We start from the raw sequence: 17,880 nt of genomic DNA, 5'->3' as shown, positions 1-17,880 counted from the left end.
TTTTTTTTTTTTTTTTTTTTTTTTTTTTTTTGTATCTGTTACTGGTCTTTTAAGACAAGGGCCATGTTGTGTTGATTTTATCCATAGTCTCTAGAGCAGAGAAATCTTGGCTGAATGGGTCACATATTGGTATAAGTCTGTCTAAGAAAAAGATGGTTTACTATAACACAATCTTGCCTTTGAATGGTTTTTCTGGATCATTATACAATCTTGACATTGAGGTTGGTCAGGGGCAAAGTATATAAAAGAGATTTTATATGTAGAGATATTTATGCAGTTGTATGATAAGGGTCAGAACCATCAGGAAATAAGTTGAAAGTGCCAAAAGACACTGCCTCTGGTGTGCAAGGATAGCAGCACACCAGAAGAAAGGGTTAACAAGATTTATATCTTTTAAACCCAGTCCTGGCACTCCCAGCACTGTTTCTTAGCCTGGCTTCAGGCAGCTACAGATCATCTTACTGTGGTCAAGGACACTATCCCTAAACTGGGAAAATTCCCAGAAAAGAAGCATAGGCCATAGAAAAATGGCCAAAGAGAACCTCTGCCCTGCCTTCCAGCCCCTTTTGCTCATGGAGGGTGGAGGCTGCTGGCTAAAAGGATGTGGCACTAGGTTTAAGCACTGTTTATGACCTGAGGACAGGAATACTTTCCCCCTTTTAAGATCTGACAGGACACCCCGCTTGGCCCGGGGAAAATCAGTTCTTGCAATCCATCACTGGGGAAAGCAGTTCTTACTATAACAGTACCCCATCAAACTAAATGCATGGGGAGACTGGCAGAATTAACAATGGCACTCAAAAAGAAAAAGACAAACTAAGGCAAACCCTTGTCTCTGCAAAGGTATCTTCAAGGAAGCCTAAAGAAAAAGAAAAAGAAAAGGACCTCTTCCATTACATATCAACATGCAGAGTATAAGAAAAAAGCCCAAAAGGAGACTTTGGGTAAAATTGACAATGGGGAACTCACTTAAAGTTGTTGGAATTGTGATAATGGTAAGACAGAGAGGTCAGGCTAAAAAATATCCTGTACTCCAACCCCTTGACTGCCACCTGAGAGAGAAAAGATTAAGACCATTTTTGTATATGGCAGATTTTCCAAACCTCTCCTTGGGATGAAATTTGTTTTGTAAATTACATTTGCAGATAAAATTAATAAGGATTACTTTAGAATATGAATTTAAGAAAGAGTGTGAAACTAAAAAAGAAAAAAGAATTATAGGTATGGAAATACTTTAGAATGTAAAATTAGAAGGTAAAAGAAATGTCTCTGGATAAGAAACTATTTTTGTCTGGCAAAGTAATATTCTTGTGCTAAAGTCCAATATAAAAGAAAACAAAACTAAGGATGTAAAGAAGTTGTGAATGTTTAAGGAAGTAAGTAGCAGACAGTTTGTGGAAGGTAAATCTCAAAAAGTTTGTGATTGTGATTAAATTGGCTATAATTAGCACAGTCAATTAAAGTTATTTGAACTTTAAAGAACTAATATGAAGCAAAGTCTGAAACATAGATCTCCTCTTACCCATCAGGATAATTTTCCTGTATTTGTTAGATTTTATTACTTGGGGAAACTAAGTCTTAAAGGCATTAGGATTTGCACCTGTTTTAAAAAAGTCTTAAATGATTACTTTGTAACTGGATAAGCAAACAAATGTTATTTAGATTATAATAATATAAATGACAACCTAAATATATGTGATTAGGTATATGTATGCATCTGAGAATTATTATCTAAGGCTTTTGTAAGTATTATGTAAAAGTTTATAAAGTGAAAGTTTATGTAATTTTACTGGCAAGATAACTAATGAACACTTTTGTACATTGTATCTGATATAGATGGGCCACACTATCATTTGAAGACCTGTTTTACATCTGTTTGCTTTGATTAAATCAATTTCTGATGATTAACAATTTCTTAAATTTTTGAGTTTTAAGGCTATCTTTTATTTTTTCCTAATCCATGCAGACCTGTGATTATAGTTACTGTATACTATGGATTCAAAATTGTACTTTAAAAGTTAACATTAGTTAAATGTAAAGCTTAGGAGAGGACTTTGCCAAGTTGATGTTCTCCAAACTAAAATTATCAGTAGTAATTGTCTCAGATTTGTATAGAAATAACAAATTTGGTTGATACTTATTCATGTTATTTGATGTTTTATAGCTGGACAAAGTAACCTGTTGTCAGTATTTTATATATACAATTTTGTGTTACTCTTCACCCTATATTAGGAATTTAAATGTATTTTTGGAAGGTAATAAGGACAGCCTGATCTATTTAAAGGTGACATTATAAAACATGGAAGCATTTTACCACACTTTTCCACAAAAAAAAGCCTTTGTTTGTTTCATGTTTTGATGTAATGTTGTATTGTGTTATTTGTCAAGAGCCCTGCCTTACTTAAGATAAAACTCTGCCACCCACCTTACTCCATGTTAGAATGGCTCCAAAATAGGCTAAACATGAGCTCATTTATAGTTGTGTTCAAAAGATCAGATTATGTTGTAAAAATGACCATGATCTCAAAATAAACAGGGATATAATATTTTTAAAAAGTTAAATACCTCCTTATTCTACTTAATGATTAGCAAAATTAGTTTTCAATTTCCTATTTTCTTTTGAAACAATAGAGTGAGATTACTTTTTAGTTTACAGCCCATAATTTCTTTAAAACCTACATATTTCAAAAAATATACTTGCTGTAAATTCTGGAACCATTTTGATAGCATTGAATTACAAACAAATTCAAATTTTCCTAAATGAAGAATAAAATATATTGACTCGGATACTTGAAAGGCTCAGGGGTATCTCAATACAGTGTTGGTGCTCAAGAAGTCATTAATTTTATAACTTTTACCTTCATAAATAAAGTAGATACTTTATTCAGAAATAAAGTAGATGTTTCTGTGTAAGTTTAGAATCTTCTGATCTCTGGTGACAAGATCATTGTTCTAATAAATAAACTTGGAATTTTCTAATTGCTTTTTATCATGCTAGATGGGTCAATATTTGGTCTACCACAGTGACATATTTGCCTTAGAGGTATGTGCCTCTGTGTACTAAAAGAAAAAATACTAGGTACACACACACACATGTATAAAAATTACCAGAGTGTGCATATGACAAATAAAATGGTTGAGTATATTCATAGATAGTAAATGTCACCTTGTCCAGTTTTTATGTAAAAGCAGTTTATTTTCAGGTTGCATTGCTACTGTGATGTGAAGAATGGTGATTACAGTGAAAAAAACATTTGGAATCTGTTATGGTTTGAAAATAAGCTGTTCCTGGAGAAGATTATGTGACAGCATTCAGAGGTGAAATTACTAAATTATGAGACCTGTAGCTGAATCAGTGGGATAATTCATTTGCTGGATTAATAACAGAAAGGATTACTGGGTGTAACTGTAGGCAGGTGGGGCATAGCTGAAGGAAGTAGATCACTGGGGGTACACATTTGGTGTTTATATCTTTCCTTGACCCCTTCCTCTCTCTCAGTCCCTGCTCTCTGGATGCCATAGCTTAGCCTTGCTCCTCCACACACCCTTCTTCCATGATGTTCTGCCTCATCTTGTGTCCGGAGCAATTTCAGTCAGCCAACTATGAACTGAATTTCTAAAACTGTGAGCCCTGAAATAAACTTCTTCTCTAAATTGTTTTTGTCAGGTATTTTGGTTCCAGTAATAAAAAGCTGACTAACAGAATAAAAAGAGAGAAAGACACAGAGCAAAATGTTGCCATTCTTAGATAAATTAAAAGTCAACAGTATTTTACAGAGAATGTTAAAACATTAAAAATAACAAGTTTTCACAAGTTGGATAATTAAAGAAACTTAGCTCTTTCATTAGCATATGTCAAGAAAAATCTCAATTGATGAATAAAGTCCTTAATACAAGATGGAAAGTATTTGAATCCTAAGGCAAATAAATTTGGACAGAGAGGAACAACAAGATCTAAAGATCCGCCTACTAAAAAAGGTCATGACATGACAGTTCCCTTAGCTACACCAGCTAAGTATAACCACCAGATCTGTTCCCAATAGAAGGTAGGAGGTTAATTTAGGAATCCTCTGACCCCTTTCTGTACCTTCCCTCCATTCCCACAGCAGGTGAATTTTGGCTGAGCACAGCTACTCCCCTCCCCTCACCTGCAATCATCGAATTTCTCTGGGATGGCTACCACCAGCCCAGTGTCTGCAACAGAAACAGACCTCAGGGATCTGGAACCCTATTTTCCTCCATGTATCTCTTCCTCAATGCCACTGCTCTTGTCCTGCTCCCAAGACACTTAAAATTATCTCATAAAAGAAAAGAAAACTGGTGGCTTTCAAGAAATTTGGCTTTCCAAATAAAAACAATGAAACAAATAAAAACAAGAGGCACAAAATCGAGCAACAACAGGAGGTGGAAATACAGTTCTGCTTTATCTGGAGCTCTGATTTGGAACCAAATCCTGCTTCAAAACCCCTGTCTGGTTGTTGCTGTTCCCTTGCTTCCTAATGATTTAGGATCAAGAGCAATACTGAGCCTGTGGAGCCACTGAGACCTGCAGCTTTTCCTTCCCAGGCTCATGCCACCACATCCACACCCCTGTCTTCTTTCAGGAGCTTGGATTCCATCCAGTGCAAGGAAGACCCTTACTCTCATCCAGTCCACATGGGGTGGGAGCTTGTGGATCACTCTGTTCTAGAGCTCAATCTGAATTGCCAGTTCCTGGAATTGATATTATAACTTAATAATATCCAATTTGTTTTCATCTCCTACACATGACAGTAAGTTTCATGAAGACAGCTATCACAACGTGATATTCCATCTACACTGTAAGCCTGAAATGGATGACTATCTCCACATCCATCCAGCTTCCTCTAATTTTCCCTTCTATGATATGGCACATCCACATTTCCTTGAATCTCTTATAGGTCAAGCTCCAGAAATGATTCAGATGCTGTTAAAATGATGCATGAAAACTGATTTGGAACTGATTTTGGGGAGAGGCAATGAGGAGTAACAGAGCTGGTACGCCCAGTTCTACAGGGAACTCCCCACTTATATCCTGCAGCTGAGTTATAGCAATCAAAGCAGCAGACAGAAGGACATCCTGACTTCATGTCTTCCAGATGGTCCCCAGGAAGAACCCATCTTTTAGTTGGGCCTGTTCTGTGCTAGTGTCCTAACATCAGGCTAGTATTCCCCATTCTTCCAAATAATGCATTTTCTCATATTACATGCCTTTCCAGTGTATTCCTGTTGTTATTGACAACCAAACTCTTAGTGATCCAGGATAAAATACTTTTTATCTTTGTTGTCCTTTGTTTAAATAAAAACTTAAACAGTTAAGGTTTATATAAGAGGTACCACCCATTGTCATGTGCTAGACAATGCAAGAACCTTCAGAGGTGAACTGATTAGATTATAAGAGCTGTGAGTTGATCATTGGATTAAATCACTGAAACAGATCAACTAAGTGTTAACAAAAGGCAGGTAGGGTGTGGTTGGAGGAGGCAGGTATCTGGGGGCATGTCTTTGGGGTTTTTATTTGTCCTCACTGTGCAGAAGGAGCCTTCTGTTTCCTGGTGCTCATGTCCTGAAGTGCTTTGCTCATCCACACCCTTCTGCCATAATGTTCTGTTTCATCTTGAGCACAGAACAATGGAGTTGGCCATCTACAAACTGAGATCTCTGAAATGGTGGGCCCAAAATAAACTTTTCCTCCTCTAAAATTTTTCTTGTTTCTTTGGTCATAGCAGGAAAAAAAGCTGACTAAAAGAGTACATGTTGTGTAATATTTCAACCAGGTTAAACATATTTGTCATCAAACATTTATCATTTCTTTGTGGTAAAAAAACATTCAAAATCCTTTCCTCTCCTTTTCTGCAATTTTCAGTACATTATCCTTATCACTGTATTAGGATTCTTTAGAGGAACAGAACCAAAAGGTGATACACACATGCCGCAGTCCGGCTGCAGCAAAATAACCGGGGGGTGACGAGCAACTTGTGTAGATTGATACAGCAGGAGTGGGAGCAGTTTATTGTAGGTCTGAGGGGTATATATACATTCCACACAGCTTATCTAATTAACATAAACTAGATACAGCAGTCAACCAATAAGGAATCTCCACACTTAATGGCTCCCTGGCATTACTTCACAAACCACTCCCTCTGGCAAAATGCCAGGCGCTATCCAGACTTGTTTACAGACTCTAACACACACACACAGGTAATTATGAAAAGGGGATTATGAAAAGGGGATTGTTAGACAGGCTTAGACAATCAGAAGCTGGAGAGTCCCACAGTGGCCAAATGCAGGCTGGAGGCTGGAGGAAATATAGCTGTTCAATGCAAGAATCTGGAGACTCAGAAGAAGAGGGATCAATGATGCCACCCAACACTAGGGCCAAAGGACTAAAAATTCCCTGAAGAATCACTGATCAGAGTCTTCTTTGGAAGAGTGCAGGAGCAGGAGTCTGGCATCCTCAGGACAGCAGCAATCAAGAACTCCATCAAAGTGCTCCCTCCTTTTCTATTTCCTGAAATAAATTAAAGAGTATTTGTATTAGTTCTTCTTTAAAAGTCTTGTAGAACTTGGCTGTGAATGATCCAGTCCTGGGCTTTTCTTAGTTTGTAGACTTTTGATGGCATCTTCTATTTTGTCACTTGAAATTGATCTGTTAAAATTGTGTATATCATCCTGATTCAATTTGGGCAAATATATGACTCTAGAAATTTGTCAATGCTTTCGATATTTTCTATTTTATTGGAATACAAGTTTTCAAAATAATTCCTATTTATCTTCTGTATTTCTGTAGTGTCTGTTGTGATATTTCCTTTTTCATCCCATATGTTAGTAATTTGAGTTTTCTCTCTCCTTTTCTTTGTTAGCGTGGCTAAGGGTCTGTCAATTTTATTTTTTATTTTTTTCAAGAACTAACTTTTTGTTCTGTCAATTTTTTCAATTCTTTTGTTTCAATTTCATTGATTTCAGCTCTGAATTTAATTATTTCCTGTCTTCTGCTGCTTTTGGTGTTGATTTGTTCTTTTTCTAGGGCTTTGAGATGTAATGTTAAGTCATTTATTTGTTGACTTTTTCTTCTTTTAAGGAATGAACTCCATGCAATGAACTATCCTTTTAGAACTACTTTCATAGTGTCCCACTGATTTCAATATGTTATATCTGCGCTCTCATTCAACTCTAAAAATTTTTTAATCTCCTTGACGATGTCTTCTGCAACCCATTGTTCATTCAGTAGCATATTATTTGGGGTTAGGGTTAGGTGTATAAAGATATGAATTGGTGTGAATATACTTTGTATATAACCAGATATATGAAAACTTGTGCTCTATATGTGTAATAAGAATTGTAATGCATTCCTCTGTCATATATAAATAAAAAAATAAATATTTTTTTTTAAAAAGGAAGCATGTGGGGGTTAGCATGGTGGGCCCAGTTTATAGAATTATCTCCTTAAACTCATGTTCCCATAGCTCACATCTGTTACCTATCAAAAATATCTGAATTAGAAAGCTATGAGATCAGAGCTGAATTTCAGGAAATTTAATCCTATAGTCTCAGGTAGTCTGACTTGAATGTGAGAAACCCTGGGGGGAAAGATATCAATTACAGCACTATTTCCAACAACCCAAGTAATGTATTATGAAGACATAGACCAGAGCAAGGCAGCAGAAGAGGATGTGACAGAGATTACAAAAAAATATAAAATTGTTTTACATTAAATATAGGTACTCCATATATTCTTTATATATTCCTAGGTCTGACACTCTCTCTCTCTCTCTCTCTCTCTCTCTCTCTCTCTCTCTCTCTCTCACACACACACACACACACACACACACACACACACACAAAATATTTTGGAAAAAAAATTTTATTTTGAATGTTAAAAAAAAAAAAGAACTTGCTTAAGAATCAAGCTCTCAGCTGCTGCTGCTTCCTTGTTCTTTCTCCTTTTCTTCCACACAGGCTCCCAACCTACTGGATGATGCTGGTAATATTTAAGATGGGTCTCTGTCTCGGGTTGCTGCCCCACATACTAATCATGCCTAGAAACATCCTGAGACACCCAGAAACCTCCTAATCTTAGGCATCTCCTAATTCAATCAAGTCGACAATTCATATTAATCAAGGTCATCCTACTCTGCAAAAGCATACTAGAACTTTTTATTCCTAACTGCAATTTTATAGCCATTGATCAGTCTTTCCCATCCCTCCCTTCCCACCAGTTATTTGTTAGATAATTCAATAAACAAATGATAGTAGATGCTATCTGAATTTACATGAAATTTCTTATATCTAAGAACATATTGTGCATCTTTTATAAAATTATGTCATACATTTTTCTTGTGTTCTTTGTGGATTATATCTTGCTAACACATGTGAAATAAGTAATGAGAGAGATTGCAATAGTTGAAAACTCACACTGCCCCTACATCACAGGAAAAAAAAAAAACTGCAACATTTTTACATCAGTTTGAAAACACCTTCATATATATTTCCTTTACAACTATTAAAACTAAAAACTGGCTTAAAACGGCTTTTCCTTAAAATGAATTACATGTTGTTTGGTAAAAAAGTAGATAAGACAAATATAATAATAAATAATGAAAGCAGCATTTTTCATATGTACAGGTCAGGCTAATAAGTAGTGACTCACTGAGATATAAAGATGAGATAGAAAACATTAATAACTCAAACAATTCCCTGGAGAAAAGGATACATCAAAGTTTTTTTTTTTTTAATTTTTTAATCCAAACATTCTTTATTTTTCCTCTATAGTAAATATAGCCAAACAACAACATATTAATTATGATAGGCTCACAAGGGTCAAAAATATACCAGTTATATCCACCCCAATTGTGCCAAATAAACAGTTTCTTTGTGAGAAATTAAATTAATTTTATCTGGCATAGGTAGGATAATTAATTTTAACTGGCTTAAGGTAAAATTATTTTTGCAATACAGACTCAGACAGTTAATTATTTGCCCATATGCTCCCAATCCCTGCACCTGCCTCACCTTGGCCTGACAAGCTTCTCAAATTCCCCTGCATCTTCAGACTCTGCCAAGGACAATACCACCAGCAGCCACCACCTTGCCTCCAGAAAAGAGAACCAGATTTTCAAATGTGGGTACAGCAAGTTGGAAAATATATTTTATTAGTGACATCTATTTAAATATAACTCTAAGGTATATTATACATTTGTAAAAATATATTATTTGAAATTACCAGTCACAAAAATACATGTTCCAATCACTGCCCTCACTGAACTTACACACACACACACACACACACACACACACAGATATGCACACACTTAATAATCCCAAGTTAGAAATAACAATCTACCTTTCCCATAATAAAGAAGTGCCAGGCATGGTGACACACCCCTGTAATTCCAGCAGTTCCGGAGGCTAAGGCAGGAAGATCTTGAGTTCAAAGCCAGCCTCAGCAACTTGATAGGACCCTAAGTAACTTAGTGAGACCCTGTCTCAAATAAAATATAAAATAGGGCTGGGAATCTAGATCAGTGGTAGTGGTTAAGCACCCCTGAGTTCAATCCCTGGTACCAAAAAAAAGAAAAAAAAGAGAAAAGAAACTAGTTATTTACATTTTTCACAAAAGATGTTATAATGTATTTTGAGAACACTGATTTTTTTCTGATTTTTGTACACCGAAAAACTACCTATGTGTTTGTTTTTAAATATACACACTTTTGGGACCCAAATTTATATGTCTACTAATTCTAAATTTTTATTATATAAAATACCCTATCTGGTAGAGATAAAAAGAAAATACAGATTTAAGAAATGCCCCTGTGGGAGATAAGGAATCAGATAAAGCACTTGTCTCTAAATTCCATTTGTTTTCTTCACCCTGTAAATTTTGCTGGGCATACATGTGGTAATCTGATTTTAGCATGATGGAATAAGAAGTGAATGTGAAACAGCAATGTGGTCTAGAATCAGTCTTTAACTTTACTGACTTCCTATTCACTTTGTATGTAAGTAGAACCATCACCACAAAATCTTTTTTAAAAAAGACTATGTAATAGAATTTTAAATCAAAGTTGGTTAAAAAGCAAAGAGATGATTTTTGCTTGTTACTGAAATATTGATGCTTTTTCTTCTCTGATTTCCTATCATTTAGAGAGAAATTGAGAGGCTGCCAAATGCTACAGGGATTTAAATACCATTAAATTAAGCATAATAAAATGATAGGGAAACAGAAAGTGATGGCCAGTAGCAGAGAAATATTAAATGAAAAATCTCTCAATTATGTCAACAACCATATTAAGTTTAACTGTGTGAATTAAAAAGAAATAAATCCAGCAATTGGATAGGGTATTCTCAACTGTATCAGAAGCAAACAGCCATTTTATTAAAAATAAACTGAAATTCAAGGAAATATTACACTGCCTTCATGAACCCAAATTAGTGCTATTTTTTAAACTCAGTAGCTAAATTTTGGAAAGCACAATGGAATCATGGGATTTGGTAGTAGAAGGTATTTCAGCTATTTAAAGCAAGCTATTCTTTTAAAAATTATGAACACAGTGTATCACTTGGCCAAAAGTACTCAAATATTCAGCCCAAACCCAGAATAAGAGCATCATCCTTTCATATTTCAATAAGTCCAATGTTCTTGTGACATGTAAGTTGAACCACAAGTTAACCAGTAGCTCTTCCATTGTATAATAAAACAACCAAGACAATGTTAGAAAAGGACCCACATTAACAACACAATGAAGACACTGCCAGCACACGCAGGTATATAGGCTAGGTCAGTGGCTCTCAGGTGTTCATTGGCATCAGGTTCCACCTGTAGAGCTTGTTAAAATACAGTCTACCTACAAACCTGGAGTTTCTGATAGAGGAGGTCTGAGACAGGGCATTTGCTGCTACTACTAATGTAAGCTTCACATTTTGAGAACATCTGGGCTAGATAGTAAGTCAAAAGGATTGGACAGAACATAAATGTTTTGATGTACATTTTTTATATGTAATTGTATCTTTTATATCTAAAATGCTGTCTAAAATAGTACTTATGGAGTGGTGTTTACAGATTATCAAAACACTTTAATAAAATTTTCTTTTTAATAGGTTTATCAGGTGCTTTTCTATAACCTAGGACTGACACCATGTACAACTAATTTAACTTGTAGAAGTTCTCTCCAGATTCAAATTGCAAAATTAATCAAGTAGCTGAATGATGTGAATAAATTAAGAAAAATGCTTTGTGCATGCAAAGAAAAATGTAGTGATTTTGGTATGTATCATACTGTTGTTCTTAAAAAGATTTACAAAATATTTTATTGCGTTCAGTAATAGCTCTGCTTTTTTTTTTTTTTTTTTTTGGTTGGGGGGAAAGAGGAGGAGAGTACCAAGGATTGAACTCGGGGCATTTGGCCACTGAGCCACATCATCAGTCCTATTTGTATTTTCTTTAGAGCCAGGGTCTCACTGAGTTTCTTAGCACCTTGTCATTGCTGAGGCTGGCTTTGAACTAGGGATCCTCTTGCCTCAGCCTCCCACACTACGGAGATTATAGGCCTGTGCCATCATACCCAGTAATAACTCTGACAATACCAAATGGTATTGATTGGGTTGATAATATTAAGTAGACTTACACTGAAATTTAGCTCCCAGAACTAATTTTCATTTCTCTATTCCAACCTCTCAAATTCTTTCCCCATTTGGTTCTAATACAATTCTTATCCCTGGTTCACAATAAATTAAGGGATTCTAAGGAAGCTACAGCAGCTCCAAACCATGTAATTTGGATACAGACCCAGCACTGCCTTCTGAATTGCTTCTAAAACATGTAGAGTCTTCTAGAGTGGAACCAGCCTTGCATTTTTTGTTTCATTTCTAGGCAGAAAGAGTAGACTTCCTATAAATACTTCTCAGGACCACATGCTTCTTAAGAAGCCATACATCTTGTGAGCCTTCAGCATATGCACCTATGTCTGTTGCACTAGAAGCTCTCTCGTGACCCCTAGAAGGTCTTCTCGCTTTCCTTAGGTCATTACTAAAGCTTTGTAAATTTAGGAAGTAATATAAAATTAAATTGTTCTATCTGGGCATGGTGGCACATACCTGCATTCTCAGTGACTCAGGAAGATGACACAGGAGGATCACAAGTTCAAGGTCAGCCTCAGCAATTGAATGAGACCCACAGCAACTTAGCAAGACCCTGTCTAAAAATAAAGAATACAAAGGCCTAGGGTTGTAGCTCAGTAGTAAAGCACAATTCAGTCCACAATGACTGATGATGATGAATGAAGATGATAAATAAAATTGCATCCTACTTTCATGTTTTAATAGGCCTTACTACCATGAGGAAATCAACCTTAGCCAAATTCATTTAATACTAATCGATGCTCACACCATTCTGCCACACTACCTAAAAATTCTAAGAAGGTTCTGTACATTTTGCACACTAACTGGTTTTCATTAAAATTTAACCATTTTCCTATTTTTATATAAAAATTTATACAAAGTAATCTATTTACCTGCATCACCCCTCCCCAAAATAATTTTTATCTGGGTTTTTTCCAATTAAGTCTTATTTAAAAAGAAAGATAAAGTGAATGTCAAATATCACAAAGTAACTGAAGAAGCTGCTGAGGTTCAGAAGCTACTTAAGTCCCTGGAGATGCACTGTTACTGCCCCTATATTCAGCTGGCCCTGTCTTATTTTCAGGCTATCATGGTACGTATCACCATCAAAATTGAAGCTGAACACCTGCACATAGCTGGAAGGCCTTGACTTCTTTGGGTTGACTTATGAACTGACTTCACAACCTCTGAACTAATCAACAACCATTTTTTAAAATATACTGCATTCTAATAAACTTGGAATCAGAGTTTTTTTCAGCCACATTCTATATCTACTGAAAAGAATTGGTGGCATCACTTTAGTGACAAAATAACATGAAGTTCCTTCATATCTAACATAGTCTCCCAAAGTATATGTTTTTACCTTTTGAACAAAAAATATGTTAAAGCATGACTTGGAGAAACTGGCTCCACATCATTGGGCAATCATGTCTAGTAAGGAATAATTCACATTTAATTTAGATATTTATTTAACATTTGGGAAGAAAGACATATTGATGAAAATAACTATTCTGAGAAGAAAATAGTTTAAACTTTTATTTAAAAGTTTACAAAAACAGATCCTATAATGTATTAATTGCTTAATTGCTCTATTTTTCTTTTGTTCCACTTTCCTTTACTTTTTGTTTCCTTTATTCCTTCTAATTTCTTCCTCCTTCCTCCACTTATTTTTCTTTCTTTCTCCTCTTCTCTTTAGTCATTCTTTGTTTGTTTTCTGCCATGTGAAAATTTATCTTTGGTGCCACATAGATGGGGTAAAAGCAATCTGTTCAAATTAGTCACTGTGGAGATTCCAGTGCATACAACTTACTTATTTATTTACTTGTGGTACTGGGGATTCAACCAAGAGGGCATCTTACCACTGAATCACATTCCCAGCCCTCTTTACTTTTTATGTTAAAATAGGGTCCCACTAAGCTATTGAGGCCTTCATTAAGACGCAGAGGATGGCCTCAAACTTGCAGTCCTCCTGCCTCAGTTTCTCAAGTTGCTGGGATTACAGGTATACACCACCTCACTCAGTTCTATTCCAGTGTGAGCAAGCATGAACCATCAATCATTACCTAACATGTACTGATTGCCAACTACAGCAGCCATATTACAAATCTGATCTAGATAAATACATGCAGATCCATTTAAACAAAACTAACATATTGAAGAGTAGTATACAAACACACAAATCAGTAAATTTAAGTGAAACTCAATGATATGAATTTTATATGTACAACTATGTATCGCATTCCATGTTAAATCACTGCATGCTATAGCAATTTTAATAGATATCATTATTTGAACTTAATAAGGAGCAAAACCTATCACACTGATTTCCTTCACAGTAAGTTGTGATTATCATAATAACAGATGCTGTATCTTTAAAAAGTCAGAGGAAAATGTATTTTTTTTAAAGGCAATGTCATTTATACAAAATTCCAGCTAAATCATGAGGTGGCCTAAGTAAACAGAAAGCATACAGAGGCTTTGGAGATATTTATCCAGTTTTTCCTAAGACAAATAATGTATGCCACAGGATGCCAGCAAAATATGGCAAAGTAGGTAGCTTCAAGCGTATAAAAATTAAGGGAAGTAGGTGCAATCAACTGTGTTGGAATTCTGGAACACAGTCACAGGTTTCCAGAGTCAAGGAATCACTGCATCCAGAAAAAAAAAAAAAAAAACAACTTGAGTATGGTAAGAAATCTCTGTGGCATCTTTTCTTGTCCTTTAATGCTCAGCATTACCCTGATCCAAAGTCAGACAACACAAGGAAATAAATCTACCTCTAACATACTTTATGAATGATGTAAAGATCCTAAACACAATAGTTGCAAAAAAAATTAGCAACATCATGAAAGAATTTTACATTAGGAGTGAATATGATACATCCAAGAATGCCAGGGTGGTAAGAAAATCAATCACATTAAATACATCAGGGCTGAAGATGTAGCTCACTGGTAGAGAGTGTGCCGGGCTTGCACAGGGTCCTGGGTTCACTCACAGCACTGCCGAACAAAACAAAACAGAAAAAAACACCTACCAAAGAACACCACATTAATAGAATTAAGGGGAAAAAATACATCATCATCTCAGTTGATGCAAAAAAGCATTGGACAAAGTCCAACAACCATAAGGAGAGAAAAGAAAATCCTCAATAAACTAGAAAAAAGGTTGGGAGGAATTTTCTCAACATAGTGAGCAACATATGAAAACCCACAGCTGACCTAATAATCCACAGTGGAGCCTTAAAGCTGTCTCCCTGAGACAGCTGGCTTCCACCTCTGCTGTCCAACAGTGATGGCAGATTTTAGCCAGAGACTCCAGGAAAGAAAACACCCAAACTGCAAAGGCTGACGTAAAACTATCCCTACTCACTGATAAAGATCTTATATATGGAAAACACCAAGAACAACAACTGAAAACCAACAAAAGACCATTAAAAAAATCTTATTGATAAACAAATCCAGCAAAGTTGCAGGGAACAAGGTGAACACATGTAAATTAGTTGCCCTTCTATACCTGAGCAAAGAACCATCCAAAAATTAATTAAAAAACAAATCCTATTTCCAGTACCATCCTAAAGAATAAATTATGTGGAAATAAATTTAAACAAGGCAGTGAAAATTTATACACTGAAAATGATAACCCATTGCTAAAATAAGTGGAAGTGACATCCCATATTCACAGGTAAGAACACTTAGTATTGTTAAACCATCAGTACTCCCCAAAGTACTCTGCATCTTCAGTGCAGTTCCCTATCAAAATCCCACCAGTCTTTGTTTGCAAACGTGACAATGCTGATCCTCAGATTCACATTAATTTTTTTGTTTCATACAATTTATTTTTATTTTCTATTTTTAATTGCTTTTATTTTTTAAATACATGACAGCGGAATGCATCACAATTCTTATTACACATATAGAGAACAATTTTTCATATCTCTGTATATAAAGTATGTTCACATCAATTATGTCTTCATACATGTACTTTGGATAATGATGTCCATCACATTCCACCATTATTGCTAACCCCCTGCCCCTTCCCTTCCCCTCCCACCCCTCTGCCCTATCTAGAGTTTGTCTATTCCGCCCATGCTCCCTCCCCCGACCCCACTATGAGTCAGTTACCTTATATCTATAGGATATATAAAGAACTCAAAAATCTAAACACCAAAAAAAAAATAATAATAATAACCCAATCAATAAATGGGCCAAGAACATGAACAGACAGTTCTCAGAAGAGGATATTCAATCAGTCAACAAATATATGAAAAAAATGTTCATCATCACTAGCAATTAGAGAAACGTAAATCAAAACTACTCTAAGATACCATCTTACTCCTGTCAGAATGGCAGCTATTACGAAGAAAAACAACAATAAGTGTTGGCAAGGATGTGGGGAAAAAGGCACACTCATATACTGCTGGTGGGACTGCAAGCTGGTGCAGCCAATATGGAAAGCAGTATGGAGAATCCTTGTAAAACTGGGAATGGAACCACCATTTGACCCAGCTATCCCTCTCTTTGGTCTATACCCAAAGGACTTAAAAACAATATACTACAGGGACACAGCCACATCAATGTTTATAGCAGCACAATTCACAATAGCTAAACTGTGGAACCAACCTAAATGCCCTTCAGTAGATGAATGGATTAAAAAATGTGGCATATATACACAATGGAATGTTACTCAGCAATAAAAGAGAATTAAATCATGGCATCTGCAGGTAACTGGATGCAGTTGGAGAAGATAATGCTAAGTGAAATTAGCCAATCCCCCCCCTCCAAAAAAAACAAATGGCAAATGTTTTCACGTTAATTTTTAACAGGGCTGGATTTCCAAAATGATACTGAAAACAGAAGAGCAAAAACTGGAAAATTTAACACTTCCTGATTTCAAAACTTTCAACAAATGAATAACAATCTAAAAAGTGTAGGTATTCACAGAAAAATATATATGCCAACATAATGGAATTGCATCCAGAAATAAGCCTATCCATCTATGGGCAAATTGTTTTTCAAAAGATGCCAAGATCATTTGAAGGCAGAAAGAATAAACTGTACAAAATTGGTGCTGAAGCAACAGAATATCCACATGCAAAATAATAGCTATAGTGCAATCTCACACCATATGCAAAAATTAACTAAAGTGGATCAATGATCTAAATATAACATGAAAAAATGCAGAGGTCTTGGAAGAGAACGTAGGGATAAATCTTGGATTCAGCAATGGATTCTTAGATAAGAAAACACAAACAATGAAAGGAAAAAATAGATTGGGATTCATCAAAATGCAAAACAGCATGCACTGAAAGACACTACTGAGAAGTAAAAATACAGCATAAAGCTGGGAGGAAATGTTCACAAGTCATATCTCTTACCATAGCTTGGTGTCCAGAATATATGAAGAATTCGTATAATTCAACAACAAAAAAAAAAACTACAAACAGCCCAATACACACAAAGTGTTTAAGTGTAATTTCTGCACAGAAGGTGTACAAATGCCAATATGCAAGCAAAAGTGGGCTCAATGCCATCAGTGGTGACTGCCAGGGCTGGGAGGAGGAGCAAGTCCTTAGCACATACAGCTCCCTGGGGGGTTCCTTTGGGAGCAATAAACATGCTTTTTGAATTAGGTACAGGTGGTGGCTACACAATGTGAAAGTAGTTAATGCCACTAATTTTTCAGTTTAAAATAATTAATTTTATGTTCTGTGATTTCAATTGAGTAAAAAGTCAAAAATAATAAATGTTTCAGGTCGGTTCAAATTGCTTGGGTTTTTATTAATGTAGTTTTAATTTAAAAAATTAAAAAAACTTTTGTGACTACAGTTTTATGACATCTTAACTTGAAATGTAAATATTTTTCTTATCCTTTAAATCAAAAAATCACTTTTATGCATATTGCTAATCATGCTTTAATAAATAGTGGGTTATTACTAGTCTAGTATGCTAGTCATATCAAAAGCAGAAAGACATCATTTTGTACTTGAATGTAATGATTTATATTATGAAATTATAAAACAAAATATGAATGATTAAAATGTCAAAAATTGCATTTTAAACTGATATGGGACACCATATCATTTGTCTGGTACACATAGAAATTTTAAAGGATAATATGAGACTCCAATAATACTAAAGATTTATAGCATTTGCCTTGTTACACAAATAAATGGGAGATGTAGGAATTAAATATTAAGATATATATTCAAATTTATGTAATGAAAATGGAAGTATAAATGCATGAATG

At 35.3% G+C, this 17,880-nt stretch overlaps 1 protein-coding gene across 4 annotated transcripts in view; it reads right to left on the bottom strand.

Moving 5' to 3' along the window:
* Positions 1 to 17,880, bottom strand: part of Ccdc102b (coiled-coil domain containing 102B) — a 195,433-nt gene that overhangs the window by 71,362 nt on the left and 106,191 nt on the right. Inside the window, exons 7-8 of one of the 4 annotated variants that reach the window (XM_048806623.1) lie at positions 9,031 to 9,110; positions 6,100 to 6,529 (exon numbers count right to left, since the gene is read on the bottom strand). The exons of 2 other annotated variants lie outside the window; for them this stretch is intronic. In XM_048806623.1, the coding sequence (XP_048662580.1) occupies positions 6,523 to 6,529; positions 9,031 to 9,110 (87 nt within the window). In that variant the 3' untranslated portion in view covers positions 6,100 to 6,522. Of the gene's footprint in view, positions 1 to 6,099; positions 6,530 to 9,030; positions 9,111 to 17,880 lie in introns of those variants that run through there. One more of the 4 variants, XM_048806625.1, reaches the window with a different exon arrangement.

The sequence above is a fragment of the Marmota marmota genome, unplaced genomic scaffold, assembly GCF_001458135.2.
Source record: "Marmota marmota marmota unplaced genomic scaffold, marMar, whole genome shotgun sequence".
Classification (NCBI taxonomy): Eukaryota; Metazoa; Chordata; class Mammalia; order Rodentia; family Sciuridae; genus Marmota; species Marmota marmota.
The sequence above is the reverse complement of the archived record's forward strand: the minus strand, read 5'-3'. Positions and strand labels throughout refer to the sequence as shown.